The 25,320-nt window shown below is 39.2% G+C and overlaps 1 protein-coding gene across 2 annotated transcripts in view; it reads left to right on the top strand.

The window, feature by feature from the left end:
- slc24a5 (solute carrier family 24 member 5) overlaps positions 1–25,320 on the top strand; it is a 34,476-nt gene that overhangs the window by 7,134 nt on the left and 2,022 nt on the right. For both annotated transcript variants that reach the window (XM_077194677.1, XM_077194678.1), the window contains exons 5-8: positions 124–224; positions 2,572–2,849; positions 4,052–4,258; positions 22,548–22,649. In XM_077194677.1, the coding sequence (XP_077050792.1) occupies positions 124–224; positions 2,572–2,849; positions 4,052–4,258; positions 22,548–22,649 (688 nt within the window). The remainder of the gene's footprint in view (positions 1–123; positions 225–2,571; positions 2,850–4,051; positions 4,259–22,547; positions 22,650–25,320) is intronic.

Here is a 25,320-nt window from a genome sequence, read left to right as displayed (position 1 = left end):
CTTTAACTACCTGGTGCGAAAGCCCTTTATGTTGCTGTGTCTGGGATATTAACGTGTTGTAAGCGTGTCGTCGGTGTGTGTCTGTATCTCACGTGTGTGTGTGTGTGTGTGTGTTCTGTTCAGACGGCTCGTCTCACATGCTGGCCGTTATTCAGAGACTGTCTCGCATACGCCATCAGCGTCGCCGCAGTCATCGCAATAATCTCAGATAACAGAGTTTACTGGTGAGTGTGTGATGCTAACACTAATACGTTCTAAGAATGTTTTGCTAACGGCTCCATTAAAGGAGTCGTTCATTTCAGAATAAAAATTTCCGGACAATTTACTCTCCCCCGCATCATCCGAGATGTTCATGTCTTTCTGTCTTCAGTGGAAAAGAAATGAAGGTTTTTGAGGAAAACACTCCAGGATTTTCTCCATATAGTGACTTCAATGGAGTCCAATGGGTCGAAGGTCCAAATGTGAGTTTCAGTGCAGCTTCAAAGTCTCGACACGATCCAGCCGAGGAATAAGAGTCTGATCTAGACAAACCAGCGCACATTTAATAAAGAAATAAACATTTATATACTTTATAATCACTAATGCTGGTCCTGCACGAGCTGTGATGCGACACACATTACGTGATCAGGGTGAAAGGTCACGCGTGTTCCAGTTTATAAATGTAGAGCGAAAAACTCCCTCTCATTTTCTCCTCAAACTTCAAAATCGTTTTTTTAAATTGTTTTACCTTTTATTTATTTATTTTTCTTTGTAAATGGCGTTTGACTTAGTCTTTACACGTTAGCTTTATAACACTGGGTCTGTTCTTACGCCTACGTCACGCTTGACCTTTCACCCTGATCACGTAATGTGTGTCGCATCACAGCTCGTGCAGGACCAGCATTAGTGATTATAAAGTATATAAATGTTTATTTCTTTATTAAATGTGCGCTGGTTTGTCTAGATCAGACTCTTATTCCTCGGCTGGATCGTGTCGAGACTTTGAAGCTGCACTGAAACTCACATCTGGACCTTCGACCCATTGGACTCCATTGAAGTCACTATATGGAGAAAATCCTGGAGTGTTTTCCTCAAAAACCTTCATTTCTTTCCCACTGAAGACAGAAAGACATGAACATCTCGGATGATGCGGAGGAGAGTAAATTATCAGGAAATTTTTATTTCCAAAGTGAAATAATCCTTTAAGGTATTAAAAAGTTATTATTGAATATTCAACACATCCAGTTTTTCAAAATGTTTCTTGGTTAAGGGAACGTTCCATTTTATAATTTATCAAAAACGCGCTTCTCTAAGCCGCGACGCACTGGTTAGCCGGCACTATAGGCCATTGCACACTGATTCCGACATTTTCGTATGCGTTTTTTCGTATTCGTGATTCGGTGGCTCTGAATTGTCAAAACACCATTCAAACTGCCTGCTACGGATGCGAAAAACACAGAAAATTGAACCCGATCCGAATTTTTTTATGACGGACGAAAGTTTCGTAGGCAGTGTGTAAGCGTGATTGACATAACGTGAGGTCGATTTTTTTATTTTTTTTACGTGCAAAAAATTTCGGATGCGAATTTCGGACTCAGTGTGCAATGGCCTTAAAGGTCCTTGCACACGGAGTCCGAAATTTCCGTATGCGTTTTTCCGCATTCATCATTCGGTGGCTCTGAATTGTCAAAACCTCTCAAAATGCTTGCTATGGATGCGAAAAAGCAGAAAATCGAACACGATCCGAATTTTTTTATGACGGACTAGTTTCGGAGGCATTGTGTAAACGTAATTGACACAACGTGACGTCGTATTTATTTTTTTAACGTGTAGCCCGTGTATTTTCTGCTTTTCTGTTGCATCTGTTTATTATAATTTTGGTGACTACACTCTTAACCCTCTGGTGCTCTTCTCGAATGTTGGTCAAAAATGACCGAAATTAATTTTATATTTCAATTAAATTTATGTACTATGGTTTGATGTTTTTTATTTAGTGTTTTTAGGGTATTTTATGGTACTTAATTATATTTACGCTGTATTTATAATCCATTTATTCACTTTTTGAGCATAGACCTGAAAATTTTATTTTCAACTTAAACTAGTAAATCTTGAATGCTTTAGAGCGACAGACTGAAGTTTGATCTCTTTTCAAGACGACACATGGCAGATTATTGCTGAAGTGAAAAAAGTTTTAAAATGTGAACTTAAAAAAATTATTGTTACAAGAAATTGTTTAAAAACGCGTTTTACTCTAAAACTGTGAGAAAATCAAAGCCATATATCTAAACATTCTAAACGTGATTGACACAACAATGTGAGGTCGTATTTATTTTTTAACGTGCGAAAATTTCGGACTCAGTGTGTAAGGACCCTAACGGTGCAGGAATGAACCAAATTAACGTAAAAAATCTGTAACTTTTCCTGTAGCTCAAACAGTTTAGCGCTGGCGCTTGCAACACCAAGGTAATGGGTTCGATTCCCAGGGAAAGCACGTATTGATAAGAATGTAAATGTGTAGCTTGAAATGCAATGTAAGTCGCTTTGGATAAAAGCGTGAATGCATGAATGTAAATGCAACCGGATGTGTCGCAGGTATGACGGCGCGTGCCTCCTGCTGGTGTACGCTGTGTATGTGTTGGTGCTGTGCTTCGACCTGAGGATCAGCGAGTACGTGATGCAGCGCTTCAGCCCGTGTTGTGTGTGTGTGAGCAAGAGCTCGGGCTCCGGCGAGGAGCAGCCGCTGGTGGGATGGAGCGACGACAGTCTGCGAGTTCACCGGCGCTCTCGAGCCGACAGCGGCATCTTCCAGGACGACTCCGGGTATTCCCAGCTCTCGCTCAGCCTGCACGGCCTCAACGAGATCGGACAAGGTACGTGATGAGGTCACATACATCAAGCGTAGTGTCAGTTCTGGCAGGTCACGTTAGTCAAGCTCGCATCAGTGACTCTCAGCTGATCCTCTACCTATAGGAATATGTATCACTGTATTCATATATAAGCTCCTTCAGTATTATCAGCAGCTGTGGCGTTTCTCAGGAGCGGATTACCCTCCTCCCTCCCCAGCTCCACCTGTCTCAGTCAGGATTTTCCCCCCGAATCAGACTAAATTCTCGAATAATTGATATCTGCAATACATTCATGTTGGTTCCCTACCCTATCGCTGCTCTTATCCATGGCTGTTCTTGCCCAGAACAGAACCAATCCACCAATCCAAACGATATGCAAATTTCACGAGAGTGCTCCTGACAGAACTGCATTTGTGTTTTCTGTTGCATTTGTTTATTATAATTTTGGTGACTACACTCTTAAAATTAAAGGTTCCAAAAAGGTGTTTTTGCAGCGATGTCATAAAAGAACCATTTTTGGCTCCTTAAAGAACCTTTCAGTGATCAGTTCCTAAAAGAACCACTTGATCCTTAAACTCTTTAGAAGTTGCCAGCCACCGCCAGCGTTTTTGACCATTTTGACTAAAATGTCACGGCCCTCCGAATATTTTTTGTTATGAATTCTGAATATGCAATATATCAAAAGAAAGAACACAACCCTCTAATTTTAAACAAAACAAAATGTAGGTTTTTAATGAAACTTACCCACATTAAAGTGTTGATGAAAAAGACTGCACGAAGCTGGAATAAAATGTTTTTTGAGTAAAAGGCGGAGAAAATCAGGTTCTTGTAAAAGACTTTGTCCGAATGGGATTCAGAATGAGGATCTAAACACAGATGGAGTAGATCGAGTCCATCAACACCCTCAAAGCTTCACAGTCCCATAACCCGTCCATTTCGACATTTTTTATAAAAGCATTATATAAATGCATTATTCGTTCAGTAATATTAGGCAGTTTTGATATATATGCTGTTTGATGATCACGTATTTTACATGTGCGTCAGCAATGCTTCAATCGCTTATTTCTGCATCTTTTTGATCAGGGGATTCTGTACTCTTACAGAAGATGTGTAATAGCGCCCCCTACCGTATAACAGTGAAAACACGGAAAGCCGGGAAATTTCAGAAAACACACGAGTGTGTTGAGTGTGAACGGCAGCCTCACGTTTGCACGTTTCTCTCTCAGAGCAGAAGAGTGTGTTCACGATGCCCGAACACGACCTGAAGCGGATCCTGTGGGTTTTGTCTCTGCCGGCCATCGTGTTGCTGTTCCTGACCATTCCCGACTGCAGGAGACGCTTCTGGAGGAAGTGGTACATGATCACGTTCCTGATGTCTGCCGTCTGGATCTCCGCCTTCACATACGTCCTGGTGTGGATGGTCACTGTCTTGGGTAAGAGTGCTCTTCTGAACTGCATTAATGCTGTGTGTGTGTCCTGGGAATCAAACCAGCAACCTTACATTTACATTTACATTTATTCATTTAGCTGACGCTTTTATCCAAAGCGACTAACAATTGCTATATATGTCAGAGGTCGCACGCCTCTGGAGCAACTAGGGTTAACTAGGTTAAGTGTCTTGCTCAGGGACACATTGGTGTCTCACAGTGGATTCGAACCCGGGTCTCTCACACCAAAGGCATGTGTCTTAACCACTGCGCCATCACCACCCCACCACCTTTGCATTGCTAGCTAAGCTAAGTCAAATTTATTAGCGTAGCACTTTTCACAGTACACGTTTTCAAAGCATCTTTACAGAAAGTCATAGAGTTCTATGTGTACATATATATATATATATATACATAGTGAGATATAATGATGATACAAGTGCTCCTCTGGATTTAGATCTAAATATTTTGTGTTGTATAGAACAATATCAGTGCAGCAATAAAAACTGAAAATCTACTGAGATTAAGACAATTAAGAGATTTAAATATTGGCGGTTTTGTTCGATTATAAATTTAAATATTGGCGGTTTTGTTCGATTATAAATTTAAATATTGTTGTTTTTGTTCTATTTAGAGATTTAAATATTATTTTTGTTCTATTTATCAATTTAAATATTGTCGTTTTTGTTCGATTATAAATTTAAATATTGTCAGTTTTGTTCCATTTAGAAATTTAAATATTGGCAGTTTTGTTCGATTATAAATTTAAATATTGTCGTTTTTGTTCGATTATAAATTTAAATATTGTCAGTTTTGTTCCATTTAGAGATTTAAATATTGTCGTTTTTGTTCTATTTAGAGATTTAAATATTGTCTGTTTTGTAAATAGATATTTAAATATTGTCGTTTTTGTTCTATTTAGAGATTTAAATATTGTCAGTTTTGTTCCATTTAGAGATTTAAATATTGTCGTTTTTGTTCTTTTTAGATATTTAAATATTGTCGGTTTTGTTCGATTATAAATTTAAATATTGTCGTTTTTGTTCTATTTAGATATTTAAATATTGTCGGTTTTGTTCGATTATAAATTTAAATACTGTCAGTTTTGTTCCATTTAGAGATTTAAATATTGTCAGTTTTGTTCTATTTAGAGATTTAAATACAGGTCCTTCTCAAAAAATTAGCATATTGTGATAAAGTTCATTATTTTCCATAATGTAATGATAAAAATTAAACTTTCGTATATTTTAGATTCATTGAACACCAACTGAAATATTTCAGGTCTTTTATTGTTTTAATACTGATGATTTTGGCATACAGCTCATGAAAACCCAAAATTCCTATCTCAAAAAATTAGCATATCATGAAAAGGGTCTCTAAACGAGCTATTAACCTAATCATCTGAATCAACTAATTAACTCTAAACACCTGCAAAAGATTCCTGAGGCTTTTAAAAACTCCCAGCCTGTTTCATTACTCAAAACCGCAATCATGGGTAAGACTGCCGACCTGACTGCTGTCCAGAAGGCCATCATTGACACCCTCAAGCAAGAGGGTAAGACACAAAGAAATTTCTGAACAAATAGGCTGTTCCCAGAGTGCTGTATCAAGGCACCTCAGTGGGAAGTCTGTGAGAAGGAAAAAGTGTGGCAAAAAACGCTGCACAACGAGAAGAGGTGACCGGACCCTGAGGAAGATTGTGGATAAGGACCGATTCCAGACCTTGGGGACCTGCGGAAGCAGTGGACTGAGTCTGGAGTAGAAACATCCAGAGCCACCGTGCACAGGCGTGTGCAGGAAATGGGCTACAGGTGCCGCATTCCCCAGGTCAAGCCACTTTTGAACCAGAAACAGCGGCAGAAGCGCCTGACCTGGGCTACAGAGAAGCAGCACTGGACTGTTGCTCAGTTTTGCATGTCATTCGGAAATCAAGGTGCCAGAGTCTGGAGGAAGACTGGGGAGAAGGAAATGCCGAAATGCCTGAAGTCCAGTGTCAAGTACCCACAGTCAGTGATGGTCTGCGGTGCCATGTCAGCTGCTGGTGTTGGTCCACTGTGTTTTATCAAGGGCAGGGTCAATGCAGCTAGCTATCAGGAGATGTTGGAGCACTTCATGCTTCCATCTGCTGAAAAGCTTTATGGAGATGAAGATTTCATTTTTCAGCACGACCTGGCACCTGCTCACAGTGCCAAAACCACTGGTAAATGGTTTACTGACCATGGTATTACTGTGCTCAATTGGCCTGCCAACTCTCCTGACCTGAACCCCATAGAGAATCTGTGGGATATTGTGAAGAGAAAGTTGAGAGACGCAAGACCCAACACTCTGGATGAGCTTAAGGCCGCTATCGAAGCATCCTGGGCCTCCATAACACCTCAGCAGTGCCACAGGCTGATTGCCTCCATGCCACGCCGCATTGAAGCAGTCATTTCTGCAAAAGGATTCCCGACCAAGTATTGACTATTGAGTGCATAACTGAACATAATTATTTGAAGATTGACTTTTTTATTTATTTATTAAAAACACTTCTTTTATTGGTCGGCTGAAATATGCTAATTTTTTGAGACAGGAATTTTGGGTTTTCATGAGCTGTATGCCAAAATCATCAGTATTAAAACAATAAAAGACCTGAAATATTTCAGTTGGTGTGCAATTAATCTAAAATATATGAAAGTTTAATTTTTATCATTACATTATGGAAAATAATGAACTTTATCACAATATGCTAATTTTTTGAGAAGGATCTGTATTGTTGTTTTTGTTCTATTTATCGATTTAAATATTGTCGGTTTTGTTCGATTATAAATTTAAATAATGTCAGTTTTGTTCCATTTAGAGATTTAAATGTTGTTTTTGTTCTATTTATCGATTTAAATATTGTCGGTTTTGTAAATAGAGATTTAAATAGTGGCTTTTGTTCCATCTAAATATTGTCAGTTTTGTAGAGAAATATAGATTATGGCTTTAATTTCAGTTAGTAATGTCTCTGATGTGTTATTTAGCATTGATCCAGCACGTGTTCCCGACCTCAGTCGTCATCTAGTTGCACTGCAGACGTTCAGGGTTTGAGTGGGTCACACACAGACGGGTCACATGCTCCCTGAGTCCATTCCTGAAATGCCAGCGCTGTATCCTGAAGGATTATGATGCTGTCGGCCCCTGCGTTCTCTGAACCCCACAGGGCCGTGAGAAACCATGTGATGCAGCCGCATATAATAGGATTATTATCCTGCACACGGTCACACAGCTTCACATGAGCTTTAGAGCCGACTCTGAAGAGCAGGTACTGGGAGAGAACGAGCTGGACGGCACTCACTCGGGGAGGTTGAACTTCTGAGCTCGGAGATCCTGCGATGCGGTCACATGCTCAGGAGAAGAAAAAATTTTTGGTTACACTTTATTTTAAGGTGTCACTCACTATAGGGTTAGGATTTGGTTGAGCGTTAGTTGCATGAAATTATGCATAATTTACTGGTATTACTATGGTAAGTACATGTAAGAAGGACAATGTAAAATAAAGTGTTAGCAAATGTACAGTGAATTTTGGAAAATTAAAGAACACTTTATACCATAGTAATAACAGTAAATCATGCATAATTACATGCTATCCTAATCCTATAAGTACATGTGGTTAATTAATATTACTCAGTACTTAAATAATTACACTGTAACGGACAGACACCTTAAAATAAAGTGTAAAGGAACATTTTTTAAATTAATCTTTTGCTTTATATTTCACTACTGGTCAAAAGGTTTTGAACGAGTCTCTTCTGCTCACCATGGCTGCTTGTGTTTGATCAAACATGCACTAAAAATTGTTAAATATTACTCCAGTCTTCAGTGTCACATGATCCTTCAGAAATCAATATAATATGATGATTTGATGCTCAAGAAACATTTATGATTATTATCAATGTTGAAAACAGTTGTGCTGCTTCCAGAGGTGTCAAGTAATGAAGTACAAATACTTCGTTACATTACTTAAGTAAAGTATAGATACCCAAAATTTCTACTTGAGTAATTATTTTTCAGCCGACTTTTTACTTCTACTCCTTACATTTTCACGCAATTATCTGTACGTTCTACTCCTTACATTTTATAAATAGCCTCGTTACTCCTATTTCATTTCGGGTTGTCATCGTTCAAAAAATGGCCAATTACACATACGTTTAATAGATCTGAGTCCCGCCTCCTGAACATCGACAAACTGATTGGCTCTGTGTTTTCTTTCTAACTTGTGAGAGGCTGTTACATTTGGTTGTGTGAAGCGGCAAAACTCATCCGAAGGAATTAGGAAACCTAGATGCGGTAAGTGACGGAGAAACCAACAGTTCTCTGCTCAAGAATACGGGGCAAATCGCGTCAAATATTGATTTGGGGACAGCCGTTTTTACAATATAGTACTGTAAGACAATCGCGGGATAAGTGGCAAACATAATCGAGAGTGTGTGTGTGAGAGAGAGAGAGAGAGAGTGTGTGTGTGTGTGTGTGAGAGAGAGAGAGAGAGAGAGAGAGAAAGAGAGAGAGTGTGTGTGTGTGTGTGTGAGAGAGAGAGAGAGAGAGAGAGAGTGTGTGTGTGTGTGTGTGTGTGTGTGAGAGAGAGAGAGAGAGAGAGTGTGTGTGTGTGTGTGTGTGTGTGTGTGTGTGTGTGTGTGTGTGTAACCCTACATTATAGGATCAAAATATCCCCATAAAGATAGCAATATCCGAAATCCTTGTCGGGATTTTTTAAAATTTTTATTTGAAAACGGCTTATAAATCAGACTAAGTGATGTTTTTTGAAAATGCAGAAAGTTATCTGTGACAGGGTTAGTGTAGGGGGGTAGAATACACAGTTTGTACAGTATAAAAATCATTGTATGGAAAGTCCCTATAAAACATGATAATAACATTGCTTGGTCTGTTGAAATGAGGGGCCTGTTGGATCAAGTTGAAACCTTGTCATCCCAGTCTCATCAGCTGGACTGAAAGTAGTTTCAGTGCACTTAAGACGCTGAGAACATGTCTCAGAGCAATGACACAATGACACAATGACACAATGACACTTGACAGTATTGCTGTGTGTCGTGTCCAACAGGACAAACTTGACAGTATTGATGCAAAACATGCCAACAGTAAATTTCTGTTAAAGGGATAAGTTCACTTATTTAAAAATGAAAATTCTGTCATCAGTTACTCACTCTCAAGTTGTTTCAAACCAGTTTCTTTCTTCTGCTGAACACAAAAGAAGATATTTTGAAGAATGTCGATAACTAAACAGTTGATTGTAGCCATTGACTTCCATAGTATTTTTTTTTTTTCCTACAATGGAAGTCAATGGCTATCATCAACTGTTTGGTTATCGACATTCTTCAAAATATCTTCTTTTGTGTTCAGCAGAAGAAAGAAACTGGTTTGAAACAACTTGAGAGTGAGTAGCCTAAATGATTTTCATTTTTGGGTGAACTATATCCTTTTAATGAAAGATGCCGACGTGTTTGGCTTCTTTAAAAAGCAAGCAACAAGACAGTATTGCACTATTGCATTGCACTATAAACGGAGTAAAGTTAAGTCTCTGTTAAACTGACTCCTTGTCTTATTAGTTACCTTTAACATTACAGAATTAATGAATTAACGTATTTGTTAAGGTCAATATAGACTAAAACCCTTAATACATTATCCTATTAATTTCCGGATTCCTCCACTTCTGTGGATGTCCCCAGCCCTTAAAGAGAAGTATAAACATAAACCATTTCGATGATAACATGCCTCTGAAGTTTGACTTTTTGCACCATTACAATACTTATAGGCTACTAGTCATCATATCTTCCTCTCCATGAAACACATGTTAATGCTCAGTAGTACACACATATGGTTCTTTAATGTATTTGCATTTTACTAAAATGGAAATTGGAATGAAATTCATTTTCTATGGGCATATATGCGGCTGAAACAGGTAGTGGATCCCAAATTTTTCAACATTAACATTTTAATATAACGTTATAGTCATGGCTATAAACATGTTGTTTTGAGGAGGTGGTATAGTGCCCCTGTGGTGCGGCCTAAGCTTTTGTCCTTAATGGCATTTTTTTCTTTGCATTACTTTTACTTTTATACTTTAAGTAGTTTTGAAACCAGTTACTTTTACACTTTTACTTGAGTAAAAAGGTTGAGTTGATACTTTAACTTCTACAGAAGTCTTTTTAAACCCTAGTATCTATACTTCTACTTGAGTAACGAATGTGAATACTTTTGACACCTCTGGCTGCTTCAGGTTTTTGAGGTGTTGTGTAACATGAGGATACCGGGATTTCATCACAGAGAGGACTGTATCTGACATTATCAGAAACATGTTTTGATATCAGAACAAAGTTGTTAAATGGTAAAACCCCAAGAAATCATCATGTTTTTTTTTTTTAAAAACTTGAATTTTTAATTAAGTAGCGTGATAAAATAACTTTAAAAATGTATATATTTTTTAAATAAATACATTTTGAAATAGTTTATTTTTATTTAAAAAAAGCGTATTTTACTTAATAATAAGCTTATATTTTGTAAACATATACCGTAATGGTATAATGTGTAAGAAAATACAAAAATAACATTAAAACTGTCAAGAACTTTTACAAATTTTGTATTAGTGACTTTTTTGTATTTAAAATAAAAATGTAAATAACATCAAAATACCATGAACAATTACATTTCTGAGAAATATTGAATCTGCACTCTTAGAAGAAAAGGTTACAATCTATCAGGCGCTTCATATGTAGAATCTTAAAAGGTTCCATCAAGTTTCAAGTTTGTATTTATTTATATAGCACATTTAAACACAGCAAACAGGGCTGACCAAAGTGCTGAACAATACACAAGATAAAGAACAAAGACAAACCACACAATCATGACAGAAGCTCACAATGAATTAAAAGCTAAAGAAAAAAAATAGGTTTTAAGAGAGGATTTAAAAACAGTTACAGATTGAGCAGCTCTGATGTAAACCGGAAGGCTGTTCCACAGCCTAGGGCCAGCAACAGCAAAGGCTCTGTCCCCTCTATTCTTTAACCTATATCTGGGGACAGACAGAAGTCTCTGATCACCAGACCTCAGGTTTCGTGTGGGGTTGTGTGGACAGAGTAGCTCAGACAAATAGCTCGGTGCCAGATTATTTACGGATTTAAAAACAAATAAAAGAATTTTAAACTCGATTCTAAAATGCACAGGTAGCCAATGCAGAGATTTTAAGATAGGTGAAACATGATCAAATTTGCGTTTTCTTTTGAGGAACTTTGCAGCAGCGTTCTGTACTAATTGGAGACGCGCAATAGACTGTTTGGGTATGCCGAAGTAGAGAGAGTTGCAATAGTCCAACCGCGATGTAATGAGCGCATGGATTGCAATCTCTAGTGTTTTCTCAGAAAGGGAGGATTTAATTTTAGAGAGAAGACGTAACTGAAAAAAGCAAGAACTAATCACCACATTGATTTGTTTTTCAAATTTCAGGTTTTGATCCCAGAGAACACCTAGGTTCTTAATGCAAGATGACTTTGGATCAAGATAGTCCAGATCAATGTTGCTGCTATTATAGTTGTCATGGGGGCCAAAGACTATAACCTCGGTCTTGGATTCATTCATAAATAAGAAGTTTTGAGAAAACCACATTTTTACTTCCTCTATGCATGCAAAAAGACATTTTAGTGCAGTATCTTTGTTGCGTTTCAGAGGGAAATAAATTTGTGTATCATCTGCATAGCAGTCAAATGATATGCCATGCTTTCTGAAAATGGAGCCCAGAGGAAGTAAATATATGGAAAAAAGAATGGGTGCGAGAATAGACCCCTGCGGCACTCCACAGGAGAGTTGAGCTGGCGAGGAAGAAAAATTACCCAGTTTAACAGAGAAACTTCTATTTGTTAGATAAGATCTAAACCAGCTGAGGACAGTTCCCTGGATGCCCACAGAGCATTCTAGTCGGTATAACAGAGTTTTATGATCAACTGTATCAAAGGCCGAGGTTAAGTCTAACAGTATTAGGATCACAGAGTCACCAGCATCGGTTGCTAACAGTATATCATTAGAAACCCTTAAAAGAGCAGACTCTGTGCTGTGCAGAGGCTTAAAACCAGACTGGAAAGTTTCAAGAATTTGATTTGCACTAAGATGAGATTGGAGTTGATTCAGAACCGTTTTCTCCAATGCTTTTGTAATAAAAGGAAGGGTAGAAATAGGTTGAAAGTTATTAAAATCCCTAACATCAAGTGAAGGTTTCTTGAGCAAAGGTGTAACAGTAGCTTGTTTTAGTGTATCAGGGATAGTCCCTGTGCTCAAGAATTTATTCATTAGAGACACCAAACATGTTCCAACCGAATCCAAAGTTTGTTTCAAGATACGCGGAGAGAGAACATCAAGAGAGCAGAAGGAAGGTTTCAAATGATCAACAATTTCTCTGAGAGATAGAAGAGAAACAGGGTCAAACACACTCCATATGGGTGAAGAACATCAGGTGCTTTATATGTAGAACCTTAAAGGTTTCTGTCAAGCACTTCATATGTAGAACCTTAAAGGGCTCCGTCAGGCACTTCATATGTAGAACCTTAAAGGTTTCCGTCAGGCACTTCATATGTAGAACCTTAAAGGGCTCCGTCAGGCACTTCATATGTAGAACCTTAAAGGGCTCCGTCAGGCGCTTCATATGTAGAACCTTAAAGGGCTCCATCAGGCGCTTCATATGTAGAACCTTAAAGGGCTCCGTCAGGCGCTTTATATGTAGAACCTTAAAGGGCTCCGTCAGGCGCTTTATGTGTAGAACCTTAAAGGGTTCCATCAGGCAATTCATATGTAGAACCTTAAAGGTTTCCGTCAGGCACTTCATATGTAGAACCTTAAAGGGCTCCGTCAGGCACTTCATATGTAGAACCTTAAAGGGCTCCGTCAGACGCTTCATATGTAGAACCTTAAAGGGCTCCGTCAGGCGCTTTATGTGTAGAACCTTAAAGGGTTCCATCAGGCAATTCATATGTAGAACCTTAAAGGTTTCCGTCAGGCACTTCATATGTAGAACCTTAAAGGGCTCCGTCAGGCACTTCATATGTAGAACCTTAAAGGGTTCCGTCAGGCGCTTCATATGTAGAACCTTAAAGGGCTCCATCAGGCGCTTCATATGTAGAACCTTAAAGGGCTCCGTCAGACGCTTCATATGTAGAACCTTAAAGGGCTCCGTCAGGCGCTTTATGTGTAGAACCTTAAAGGGTTCCATCAGGCAATTCATATGTAGAACCTTAAAGGTTTCCGTCAGGCACTTTATATGTAGAACCTTAAAGGGCTCCGTCAGGCACTTCAAATGTAGAACCTTAAAGGGTTCCGTCAGGCGCTTCATATGTAGAACCTTAAAGGTTTCCGTCAGGCACTTCATATAAAGAAACTTAAAGGTTTCCGTCAGGCACTTCATATGTAGAACCTTAAAGGTTTCCGTCAGGCGCTTCATATGTAGAACCTTAAAGGGCTCCGTCAGGCGTTTCATATGTAGAACCTTAAAGGGTTCCGTCAGGCGCTTCATATGTAGAACCTTAAAGGGTTCCGTCAGGCGCTTCATATGTAGAACCTTAAAGGGCTCCGTCAGGCGCTTCATATGTAGAACCTTAAAGGGTTCCGTCAGGCGCTTCATATGTAGAACCTTAAAGGGCTCCGTCAGGCGCTTCATATGTAGAACCTTAAAGGGCTCCGTCAGGCGCTTCATATGTAGAACCTTAAAGGGCTCCGTCAGGCGCTTCATATGTAGAACCTTAAAGGGCTCCGTCAGGCGCTTCATATGTAGAACCTTAAAGGGCTCCGTCAGGCGCTTCATATGTAGAACCTTAAAGGGCTCCGTCAGGCGCTTCATATGTAGAACCTTAAAGGGCTCCGTCAGGCGCTTCATATGTAGAACAGGGAACTACACTAACATTTTCCACTGGTGGCACTTGCGCTACTAACTTTTTCAGTTACTAGCGCAAAACATGATTTGGTCGCACAAATTATTTATATAGTAAGCCGCTCTGGATAATAATGACCAATAGTGAAACTGTATTGCATACAGATGTGCTTTTTATTTTACTCTCCATCTTTTAAAACACATGCCTTCTTGTTTTCTTTAAAAATGGTTGGGGATAGATTTACTGCAATAGAAAATACAGTAGCCTACACAATAATTCAATTCAATTCAATTCAATTCAAATTTATTTGTATAGCGCTTTTCACAATACACATTGTCTCAAAGCAGCTTTACAGAAATTGCATTTCGGAAATGTACATAGAAAAATACAGTTAGTTAATCAAGTATTAATTTATGGCATAACATATCGCCGGCTTTGAGTCGTCTCTTCACAGGCGTCGAGTCGTCTCTTCACAGGCGTTGGGGCATCTGAAGTCTCCGTGAGAGGCTGGATACAAACTGGAGCTGACGAACGCTATTTACCTCGGGACTAGCGTCCCGAGATAACAGCAGAAAGGCAGATGGGAAATAATTAGCATAGCTGATGTTCATAATGTTAATGCATTCGAACCGATTCAGCAGTATCAAAGGTTAAGCATTAAGTGAATGCTTGGTCAAAGAGATGTGTCTTTAATCTAGTTTTAAACTGGGACAGCGAGTCTGAGGCTCGTACAATATCAGGAAGGCTATTCCAGAGTTTAGGAGCTAAATGCGAGAACGCCCTCCCTCCTTTAGTGGACTTAGATATCCTAGGAATGACCAGAAGCCTCGAATTTAGTGATCTTAAAGAGCGCGATGGATTGTATGGCGATAGAAGGTCTGTTAAATACACAGGAGCTAAACCATTTAGGGCTTTATAGGTCAGTAGGAATACTTTGTAATTGATACGTAACTTAATAGGTAACCAGTGTAGAGATGATAAAATAGGTGTTATATGATCATATTTTCTTGATCTAGTAAGAACTCTAGCAGCTGCATTTTGCACTAACTGTAGCTTGTTAATTGAGGATGTAGGACAGCCAGCTAATAAAGCATTACAGTAATCTAGTCTCGAGGTCATGAAAGTATGAACTAACTTTTCTGCATCAGAAACAGATAGCATGTTGCGTAGCTTAGCAATGTTTCTAAGGTGGAAAAAGGCTGTTCTTGTAATATATGAAATATGATTTTCGAAAGTCAAGTTGCGGTCTAGTATAACACCCAGGTCTTTTACTGTAGTGGACAAAGTAACAGGACATCCTTCTAAATTAAAGTTGTATTGTAAGGGATTTTGTGGGTAGTTTTTTGGACCAATAAGTAGTACCTCCGTTTTATCTGAATTTAATAGCAGGAAATTACACGTCATCCAGCATTTTATATCATTTAGACACTCTGTCAATTTAGATAAGTTAGTGTTTTCATCTGGTCGTGATGAGATATATAATTGAGTGTCATCAGCATAACAGTGGAAATTAATTCCATGTTTTCTTATAATATTACCAAGTGGCAGCATATATATTGAGAATAGCAGAGGGCCTAACACCGATCCTTGCGGCACTCCATAGTCTACTGACGTTATCTTTGATTTTTCCCCATTTAGACAGACAAAATGGTAACGGTCTGATAAGTAAGATCTAAACCAGCTTAATGCCTGTCCCTGAACACCAGTGTAGTTTTGTAGTCGATCCAGGAGTATTTTATGATCGATAGTGTCGAACGCAGCGCTTAGATCGAGTAGAACTAGTATTGAGATACAGCCTTGGTCAGAAGCTAAAAGTAAATCATTTGTAATTTTAACTAGCGCAGTTTCTGTGCTATGATGCGGTCTGAATCCCGACTGGAATTTTTCATAGATATCATTTTCTTGTAAGAAAGAGCACAATTGAGCGGACACAATTTTTTCTAGTATTTTAGACATAAATGGAAGATTTGAGATGGGTCTGTAATTTGCTAAGTTATTTGGATCTAATTGCGGTTTCTTAATGAGAGGTTTTATTACTGCCAGCTTGAATATTTTTGGAACATGACCTAAAAATAAAGACGAGTTAATAATATTAAGAAGAGGCTCTTCGACTACAGGTAACACTTCTTTCAGTAGTTTAGTGGGTATTGGATCTAATAAACATGTTGTTGGTTTCGATGCAATGATAAGTTTATTTAGCTCTTCCTGTCCTATAGTTGTAAATCGGTGTAGTTGTTCTAGAGGGGCCATAATTGAGGCTGAATCATAAGACATCATAGAGGATTGTATATTTACAATTGTGTTTCGGATGCTTTCTATTTTCTCATTGAAGTAATTCATAAAATCATTACTACTATATTGTAATGGAATATTTTGCTCTGGTGATGTTTGTTTATTTGTTAGTCTAGCCACGGTGTTGAATAAAAACCTTGGATTATTTTGGTTATTTTCTATTAGTTTGCGGAGATGCTCAGCCCTTGCTGCTTTTAGAGCCTTTTTATAACGTGACATACTGTCTTTCCACGCGATTCTAAAGACCTCTAAATTAGTTTGTTTCCATTTACGCTCTAAGTTACGAGTTTCTCTCTTGATTGCATGCGTAGCACTGTTGTACCATGGTGCTTTAGTTTTCTCTCTTACCTTTTTTAATCTAATTGGTGCAACAATATCTAGTGTACTAGAGAACATGGTGCTCAAACTGCTAGTCATTTCCTCTAGTTCATCTGTTTGTTTGGGTGCACTGCGCAGCTGAGATAGATCAGGTAAGCTATTTGAGAATCTATCTATAGTGGTTGGAAGGATTGTTCTGCCTGGTCGATAACGTTGCGCAACGTGACAAATTTCAGCAGTACGTATTATACAAGTTACCATGTAATGATCAGTGAGATCATCACTTTGCGGTATAATATTTATATCAGTTGGATTGGTTCCATATGATATAATTAAATCTAGTGTATGATTTAGACGATGAGTGGGACCGCTGACGTTTTGCGTGACCCCAAAGGAGTTTAATAAATCTGTAAACGCAGTCCCTAACGCATCATTTGTATTATCTACGTGTATGTTAAAGTCTCCAACAATTATTGCTTTATCGACATTGACCAATAGATCTGAGAGAAAGTATGCAAACTCTTTTAGGAAATCAGCATAGGGCCCTGGAGGTCTATATAGGGTAGCCAAGGCTAGAGATAATATGGATTTGTTTCTTGCATCTAAGAGCGTAACATTTAGCACAAGTACTTCAAACGAATTAAACCTGTGACCTGTTTTCTGAGTAACATTAAGAATATCTCTATAGATTGTTGCAACCCCGCCGCCACGACCGATCAGACGGGGCTCATGCTTATAACAGTATCCTGGTGGAGTAGACTCATTTAGACCGAAATAATCATTTGGTTTAAGCCAGGTTTCAGTAAGGCAAAGTACATCGAAACTATTATCTGTGACCATTTCATTTACAATAACCGCCTTAGGTGTGAGCGATCTAATGTTTAGAAGACCTAGCTTTAGAAATTGTTTTTGTTCACTGATATTTAGATTTTCTGGTTTAATTACAATAAGATTTTTGCTAGATCCTACACTAGATTTATTGTTTGGCCTCACTAAGCGAGGAATAGACACAGTTTCTATATAATGTTCTACACTACTTATATCAATTAAGTTGGGACAGCAAAGACTGTGATTTGGACTTTGACTTACTAGTCATATGGTGTGTAACGTCTTGGAGATGTTGTCGGACAGAACAGCCGCTCCGATTCTGCTGGGGTGCAGGCCATCAGCACGGTAGAGCCTAGGTCGCTCCCAGAACAGATTCCAATTATTTACAAAGAGCAGTTTCTGTTCATTACACCATGACATTAACCATTCATTTAGAGCAAATAATCTACTGAACCTTTCTTGTCCTAGTCGGTACGTGGGAAGCGGTCCAGACACGATGATAGTTGCTTCAGGCGATGTGCTGCGAACCGTCTCGATCAGGCTTCTGTAGTCCTTCTTCAGAACCTCCGTCTGCCGCAGCCTGATGTCGTTCGTCCCGGCGTGTAGGACCACAGCTCCGACGCGCTCGTCACCGTTCAGGATCTCGGGAATCTGTGCGGCGACATCAAGAACACGAGCACCAGGAAAACAGTGAGTGCGCACCTTACGCTTACCTGAGGTAGCACGGACATGACGGACCATGGAAGTGCCGATGATCACGGCGGCGTCACGTTCCGGCTCGCGAAGAGGGGAGAAGCGGTTCCGGGTGGAGATCTCGAAGACCGGGAGGGGGGGGGAAGTCCTTGGTCTGGTCCTGGCTCGTGTCTTCCGCTGTGGGATCACCCAGGGTCCGTGGTGTTGCCTCGGTGCCGGAGTGAATGAAGGCAGAGATGATCGCGTCCTCCTGGGCAGAGAAACGCACGGAGTAGACGAAGTCGGAGTCAAAAAGTTACTAACCACTGACTTGTGAGCATCGGCGCGTGATGTTTCGAGCGTTGATCGCCGATCTCGCAGCTCGGCTTGCTTCACCAGCAGAACGCGGATCTGTTTCTCCACCGACTCCAGCTCCAATCGTACCGAAACCAGCTCGAATGTGTCCTCACCTGCACTCAGAGGTAACGTTAGACACACATCCGATATGTTCGCCATTATAACAGATGAACAGTAAATTAGTAGTGATACTACCAATATCACTACTAATTTAGGACTGAAATGATGGATATAACACGTATCCTTTCAGTCAAACGGGTGTAAAATGAGAGGGTCGATAGGCGCGAGGCCACGCGTGAAATGCTAGCGGGCTAAAGGCTAGTAGCCGAGATTCGGAAAGTTGGATCTAAGTAGCGATATCAAAGCAATCCGATTGTTTTTTATAAGGAATAGTGTCGAGGATAAGTTCACATGATATAAAAATAGAAAGTGCTTGTTTATAAATGAGTGGTAAAGAAGAAAATCAGCGATTAATGAATCAATTCGACGGAGCTCCAAACACAAACACAGATCGCACTGTGTCGGTATGTTGTCGCTGTTTGAAAAACTTTGTCCTTTGTCCAATAAAGTGCTAAATTAATTTCTTTTGGATTTCACCATGCTATGGTTGGCACAGATGGGCAGACTTCTGAACTCTTAAGGAAAAGTAAAATAAATATAATATGTCATTGTGAAGCTTCAATGATTCGTGTTTGAATTGTTTTGACGCAGTTACAAATTTGGACAGTCCTGCAATTGAAGGCCCACAGAATTTACAGTAGGGCTGCACGATATTGGTAAAAAAATGACATTGCGATATTTGATTTTTCTGCGATATATATTGCGATATAAAAACATTTTCACCAGATGACTTGAATAGCTCTACTTGGAAAGAATGAATCATTCTAGAATGACTCTTGAGTTCAGTGTTGGACAGATCAGTTGTTATTTTAACCATTCATTAAAGTGAATCGGTTCAAAGGAGTCAGTTCGCGAATCGGACGTGTCATTAACGGACCACGGCACACGTTGTGTGATTATCCAGGCAGTTTAGGACATCGCACAAGATTTGTCTCAACACAGAAAACATTTCATCACCAGATAGATTTTTTGTTTTGTTTATTGAAAGAGTGGTTTATGCCATCTGAATGTGTGGAAAGCTTTTCAGAGAAGATGAGGCAACGTTATTTTAGCACAATTCACAACCAGTGGTAGTTCAGAAAAAAAAACTTCGGTCTTCCGACCTTTTACCATCGTGTATTCTCAAAGATATTCAGTCAACTTAATTCATTATTATGAGCGAGGGAGGGAGAGAGAGCGCGCGCGCGACTGGGGCTTTCACTCTCTCTGCTCGTTCTCTCAGTTAAACAAGCGCGAATCCGCGAAGCCAACTTGATGTGTTGAATGCTCAGAGCGCGTTATAAAACGCATTCTTAAAATACACATTTCTGTTTTAATAAATGCTCATAGTAAATCATAGCATATTGCCTAAAACATTAGGTAGGTACAAAAATAATCAAATGGTGATACATTTGCAACCCATTAAAAATTAGGGTCGCAATGGCATTTCAAAAGGTCGCATATGCGACCATTTTGGTCGCAGTGTAGTTCCCTGTAGAACCTTAAAGGGCTCCGTCAGGCGCTTCATGTGTAGAACCTTAAAGGGTTCCATCAGGCGCTTCATATGTAGAACCTTAAAGGTTTCAGTCAAGCACTTCATATGTAGAACCTTAAAGGGCTCCGTCAGGCGCTTTATGTGTAGAACCTTAAAGGGCTCCGTCAGGCGCTTCATATGTAGAACCTTAAAGGTTTCCGTCAGGCACTTCATATGTAGAACCTTAAAGGGCTCCGTCAGGCGCTTCATATGTAGAACCTTAAAGGGCTCCGTCAGGTGCTTCATGTGTAGAACCTTAAAGGGCTCCGTCAGGCGCTTTATATGTAGAACCTTAAAGGGCTCCGTCAGGCGCTTTATATGTAGAACCTTAAAGGGCTCCGTCAGGCACTTCATATATAGAAACTTAAAGGTTTCCGTCAGGCGCTTTATGTGTAGAACCTTAAAGGGCTCCGTCAGGTGCTTTATATGTAGAACCTTAAAGGGCTCCGTCAGGCACTTCATATGTAGAACCTTAAAGGGTTCCGTCAGGCGCTTCATATGTAGAACCTTAAAGGTTTCCGTCAGGCGCTTCATATGTAGAACCTTAAAGGGTTCCGTCAGGCACTTCATATATAGAAACTTAAAGGTTTCCGTCAGGCACTTCATATGTAGAACCTTAAAGGTTTCAGTCAGGCACTTCATATTTAGAAACCTAAAGGTTTCAGTCAGGCACTTCATATGTAGAACCTTAAAGGGTTCCGTCAGGCGCTTCATATGTAGAACCTTAAAGGGTTCCGTCAGGCGTTTCATATGTAGAACCTTAAAGGGTTCCGTCAGGCGCTTCATATGTAGAACCTTAAAGGGTTCCGTCAGGCGCTTCATATGTAGAACCTTAAAGGGTTCCGTCAGGCGCTTCATATGTAGAACCTTAAAGGGTTCCGTCAGGCGCTTCATATGTAGAACCTTAAAGGGTTCCGTCAGTTGCTTAATATGTAGAACCTTAAAGGTTTCTGTCAAGCACTTCATATGTAGAACCTTAAAGGGTTCCGTCAGGCGCTTCATATGTAGAACCTTAAAGGGTTCCGTCAGGTGCTTTATATGTAGAACCTTAAAGGGTTCCGTCAGGCACTTCATATATAGAAACTTAAAGGTTTCCGTCAGGCACTTCATATGTAGAACCTTAAAGGTTTCCGTCAGGCACTTCATATTTAGAAACCTAAAGGTTTCAGTCAGGCGCTTCATATGTAGAACCTTAAAGGGTTCCGTCAGGCGCTTCATATGTAGAACCTTAAAGGGTTCCGTCAGGCGCTTCATATGTAGAACCTTAAAGGGTTCCGTCAGGCGCTTCATATGTAGAACCTTAAAGGGTTCCGTCAGGCGCTTCATATGTAGAACCTTAAAGGGTTCCGTCAGGCGTTTCATATGTAGAACCTTAAAGGGTTCCGTCAGGCGCTTCATATGTAGAACCTTAAAGGGTTCCGTCAGGCGCTTCATATGTAGAACCTTAAAGGGTTCCGTCAGGCGCTTCATATGTAGAACCTTAAAGGGTTCCGTCAGTTGCTTTATATGTAGAACCTTAAAGGTTTCAGTCAAGCACTTCATATGTAGAACCTTAAAGGGCTCCGTCAGGCGCTTCATATGTAGAACCTTAAAGGGTTCCGTCAGGCGCTTCATATGTAGAACCTTAAAGGGTTCCGTCAGGCGCTTCATATGTAGAACCTTAAAGGGTTCCGTCAGGCGCTTCATATGTAGAACCTTAAAGGGTTCCGTCAGGCGCTTCATATGTAGAACCTTAAAGGGTTCCGTCAGGCGTTTCATATGTAGAACCTTAAAGGGTTCCGTCAGGCACTTCATATGTAGAACCTTAAAGGGTTCCGTCAGGCGCTTCATATGTAGAACCTTAAAGGGTTCCGTCAGGCGCTTCATATGTAGAACCTTAAAGGGTTCCGTCAGGCGCTTCATATGTAGAACCTTAAAGGGTTCCGTCAGGCGCTTCATATGTAGAACCTTAAAGGGTTCCGTCAGTTGCTTTATATGTAGAACCTTAAAGGTTTCAGTCAAGCACTTCATATGTAGAACCTTAAAGGGCTCCGTCAGGCGCTTCATATGTAGAACCTTAAAGGGTTCCGTCAGTTGCTTTATATGTAGAACCTTAAAGGTTTCAGTCAAGCACTTCATATGTAGAACCTTAAAGGGCTCCGTCAGGCGCTTCATATGTAGAACCTTAAAGGGTTCCGTCAGGTGCTTCATATGTAGAACCTTAAAGGTTTCCGTCAGGCGCTTTATATGTAGAACCTTAAAAGAGTTCCTTCATATGTTTCATAAAAAAAATTTCTAAGAGAGTAAAGTTCTGCCCTGTTGTTTTGTTCAGGTGAGACGCTGGGAATCCCGGATACAGTCATGGGAATGACGCTCCTGGCAGCGGGAACCAGCATTCCCGACACCGTGGCCAGTGTGATGGTGGCTCGCCAAGGTAAAGAACCCGTATTCAAGCATACTAACATCACGTGACCAGTTTATTTATTTCTCCTTTATTTAACCAGGTAAATCCCACTGAGCTATCACTATCTTATTTTAGAGACACCTAGTCAATACAGCAGCACATAGAGATTCACACAGAGATACTCACACAAAACAAAAAGTAAAATCAAGAAAAGCACTTTTTCATTTTGCAAAAGACATTTAAGAGTACTCAGAAGTGGCAATATTTCTAGTTTAAGTACATTTTGCAGATCACAGAAAAGAAAAAGCATGTTTGCCAAATTCTGAGGATGATCGCTGAACTGGATGAAAGGTCATGAACCTGCGGTGACAGAACTGCACACTTACTGAAACACATTTGTTTGATGGACATAATGCACTAGTATGTGGTGTATCTACTGAAGCGCTGTCAGGGACCTTTGTATTTATTTTAATTTTGTATTTTCTTTTCGTTTTTTCTTACCTTTTATTTATTTATTTACTTTTTAACAGTGTTTTGTTAAAATAAAGATGAAGCCGCATGCATATTAAAGGGTGGTATAATGCCCTTTTCACAAGATGTAAAATAAGTCTCTGATGTCCCCAGAGTGTGTGTGTGAAGTTTCAGCTCAAAATACCCCACAGATATTTTTACAGCATGTTAAAATCGTCACTTTTTGAGGGTGAGCAAAAACACGCTGTGTCTCCCGGCACAGGGGGCGGAGCTTCCAGAGCTTGTGTCCTTCTACCTCACAAGTCAAGTCAAGTGTTCCTGGGGGCGGGGTATATGTAAATTTTAGGGTTAGTGATGTCACTAACGTTTTTTATATATATATATAAACACACACACATATATATATATATGTATACAAACAAACAGGTGAAACTCGAAACCTTTATTAGAGTATCATGCAATACTTAAATTAGAATATCATGCAAAAGTTATAATTCTGATGATTATGGCTTACAGTTTATGAAAACCCCAAATTCAAAATCTCAGAATATTACATGAAATCAATAAAGTTTTTTACATACAGAAATGTTGGCCCTCTGAAAAGTATAATCATATAGTTATATATATATAGTATTTAGTTATATATACTAAATAGTTTCACCTTTAAATTTGAATTACTGAAATACATGAACTGTTGCACGATTTTTGAGTTTCACCTGTGTGTGTGTGTGTATATACATATATATATACCAGAGGTGGGAGTAAGTCACACATGTGCAAGTCACAAGCAAGTCTCAAGTCTTAACCTTCGAGTCTCAAGCAAGTCCAAGTAAATTTTTTATAAAGGCAAGCAAGTCAAGTTGTAGCTTGGGTCACAAGTCACTGGCAAGTCATACAAACGTTTGACGATTTCACTAAATTTATATATTAAAATAAGTTAAAACTACAGAAGTTGTGGACAATTTTTTTTTATATATATGCATTTCCACATATAGCTGAGTGGTTACTACAATAAAAATCTACATGTAACTGAAATTAGGCCAACATTAAAGCATGAAAAAATAAATATGGCTCAAACATTGCAGAAGGCCATTAAAAGGTATTAAACAATTCACAATTCAAGTATAGTTCCTATGCGACCAAAGGCATTCTTCAAACTGGCATCCCCTTAATACAAGTTATATATTTTTAATTATGAAGTTAAAACCGCCAATAGGTGGCGCCAAATTACCGTATTAATGTACGAGTCATAGAAGCATTCATTTAACTTATGTTCAAACCGGCAGATTCGTTCTGGAACTGAGCAACTCGGTCACTGAATCACAAATACGCATAACTCTTTCTGTGGCTTGTTTGGAACTATTGTCATTGGAGAAATCGAGCAAAAACAGAAAATATTTGGAATATTAGGCTATGTCTAAATGTCACATCACAATATTCACTCTTTGTTTACTGAACTGTTTTATAAAATCATTATCACATTTGCAATCGCGTCAATATTCTGGAAATATTTTTTAATATCATATGTTATAATTATGAAAATAACTCATACTAGGGCATTTTTCCACCACATTTTGAATTTTGGGTGCAATATTAATTCTGCTGGCATTTTGATAACATCTAATAGATGTAACCCCTGATAACATCTAACCCTGCTTTAAGAGAAACATAAAACACGACAAAACATTAACAGTTTTCTATGTTGTTTTTTGTCATTGGAAAGAACGACGTATTTGGCTTTAAAGCATGATTTAAAAAGAAATGTGGCAAATGTTATACAAAACATATGACATCATTAATTATCATTTAAATATTGACAACATTAAGCTACATTTGAAAACATAATTGTGTATAAAGAGGCATGCTGTTTTGACCAATATTCTCTCTAGATTTAAAGATAGTTAAATTAACTATAACAAACAGGTTAAACAAGCCATAGCTTACTTTTAGACGTGGTGAATGAAGTTCGACTGTTCGAGGTTGTGATGGTCGTCCGATATCCCTTGCCAGTTATTATGCGTACAGCAAATCTTCTTGTATGAATATAGTCAATTTCTAGTGTTTATATCCAAAAAGAAACGATGCTGGGAGATGTTTTTGTATTTAGCGCGCTCACCGCGATGTATGTTTTTTCTGGGCTTGTGCAGTGTCACGCGATCGCGCAGAATCTGATGACTGGCGTCAATGGTTCCGTTGCTTCCATTTTGTTCATCAATTGATGTTGCGATGA

This window comes from Siphateles boraxobius, unplaced genomic scaffold, assembly GCF_051911475.1.
Source record: "Siphateles boraxobius isolate OS27281-9 unplaced genomic scaffold, OSU_SipBor_1 32, whole genome shotgun sequence".
NCBI classification, from domain to species: domain Eukaryota; kingdom Metazoa; phylum Chordata; class Actinopteri; order Cypriniformes; family Leuciscidae; genus Siphateles; species Siphateles boraxobius.
This window is presented reverse-complemented; position numbering and strand designations above follow the sequence as displayed.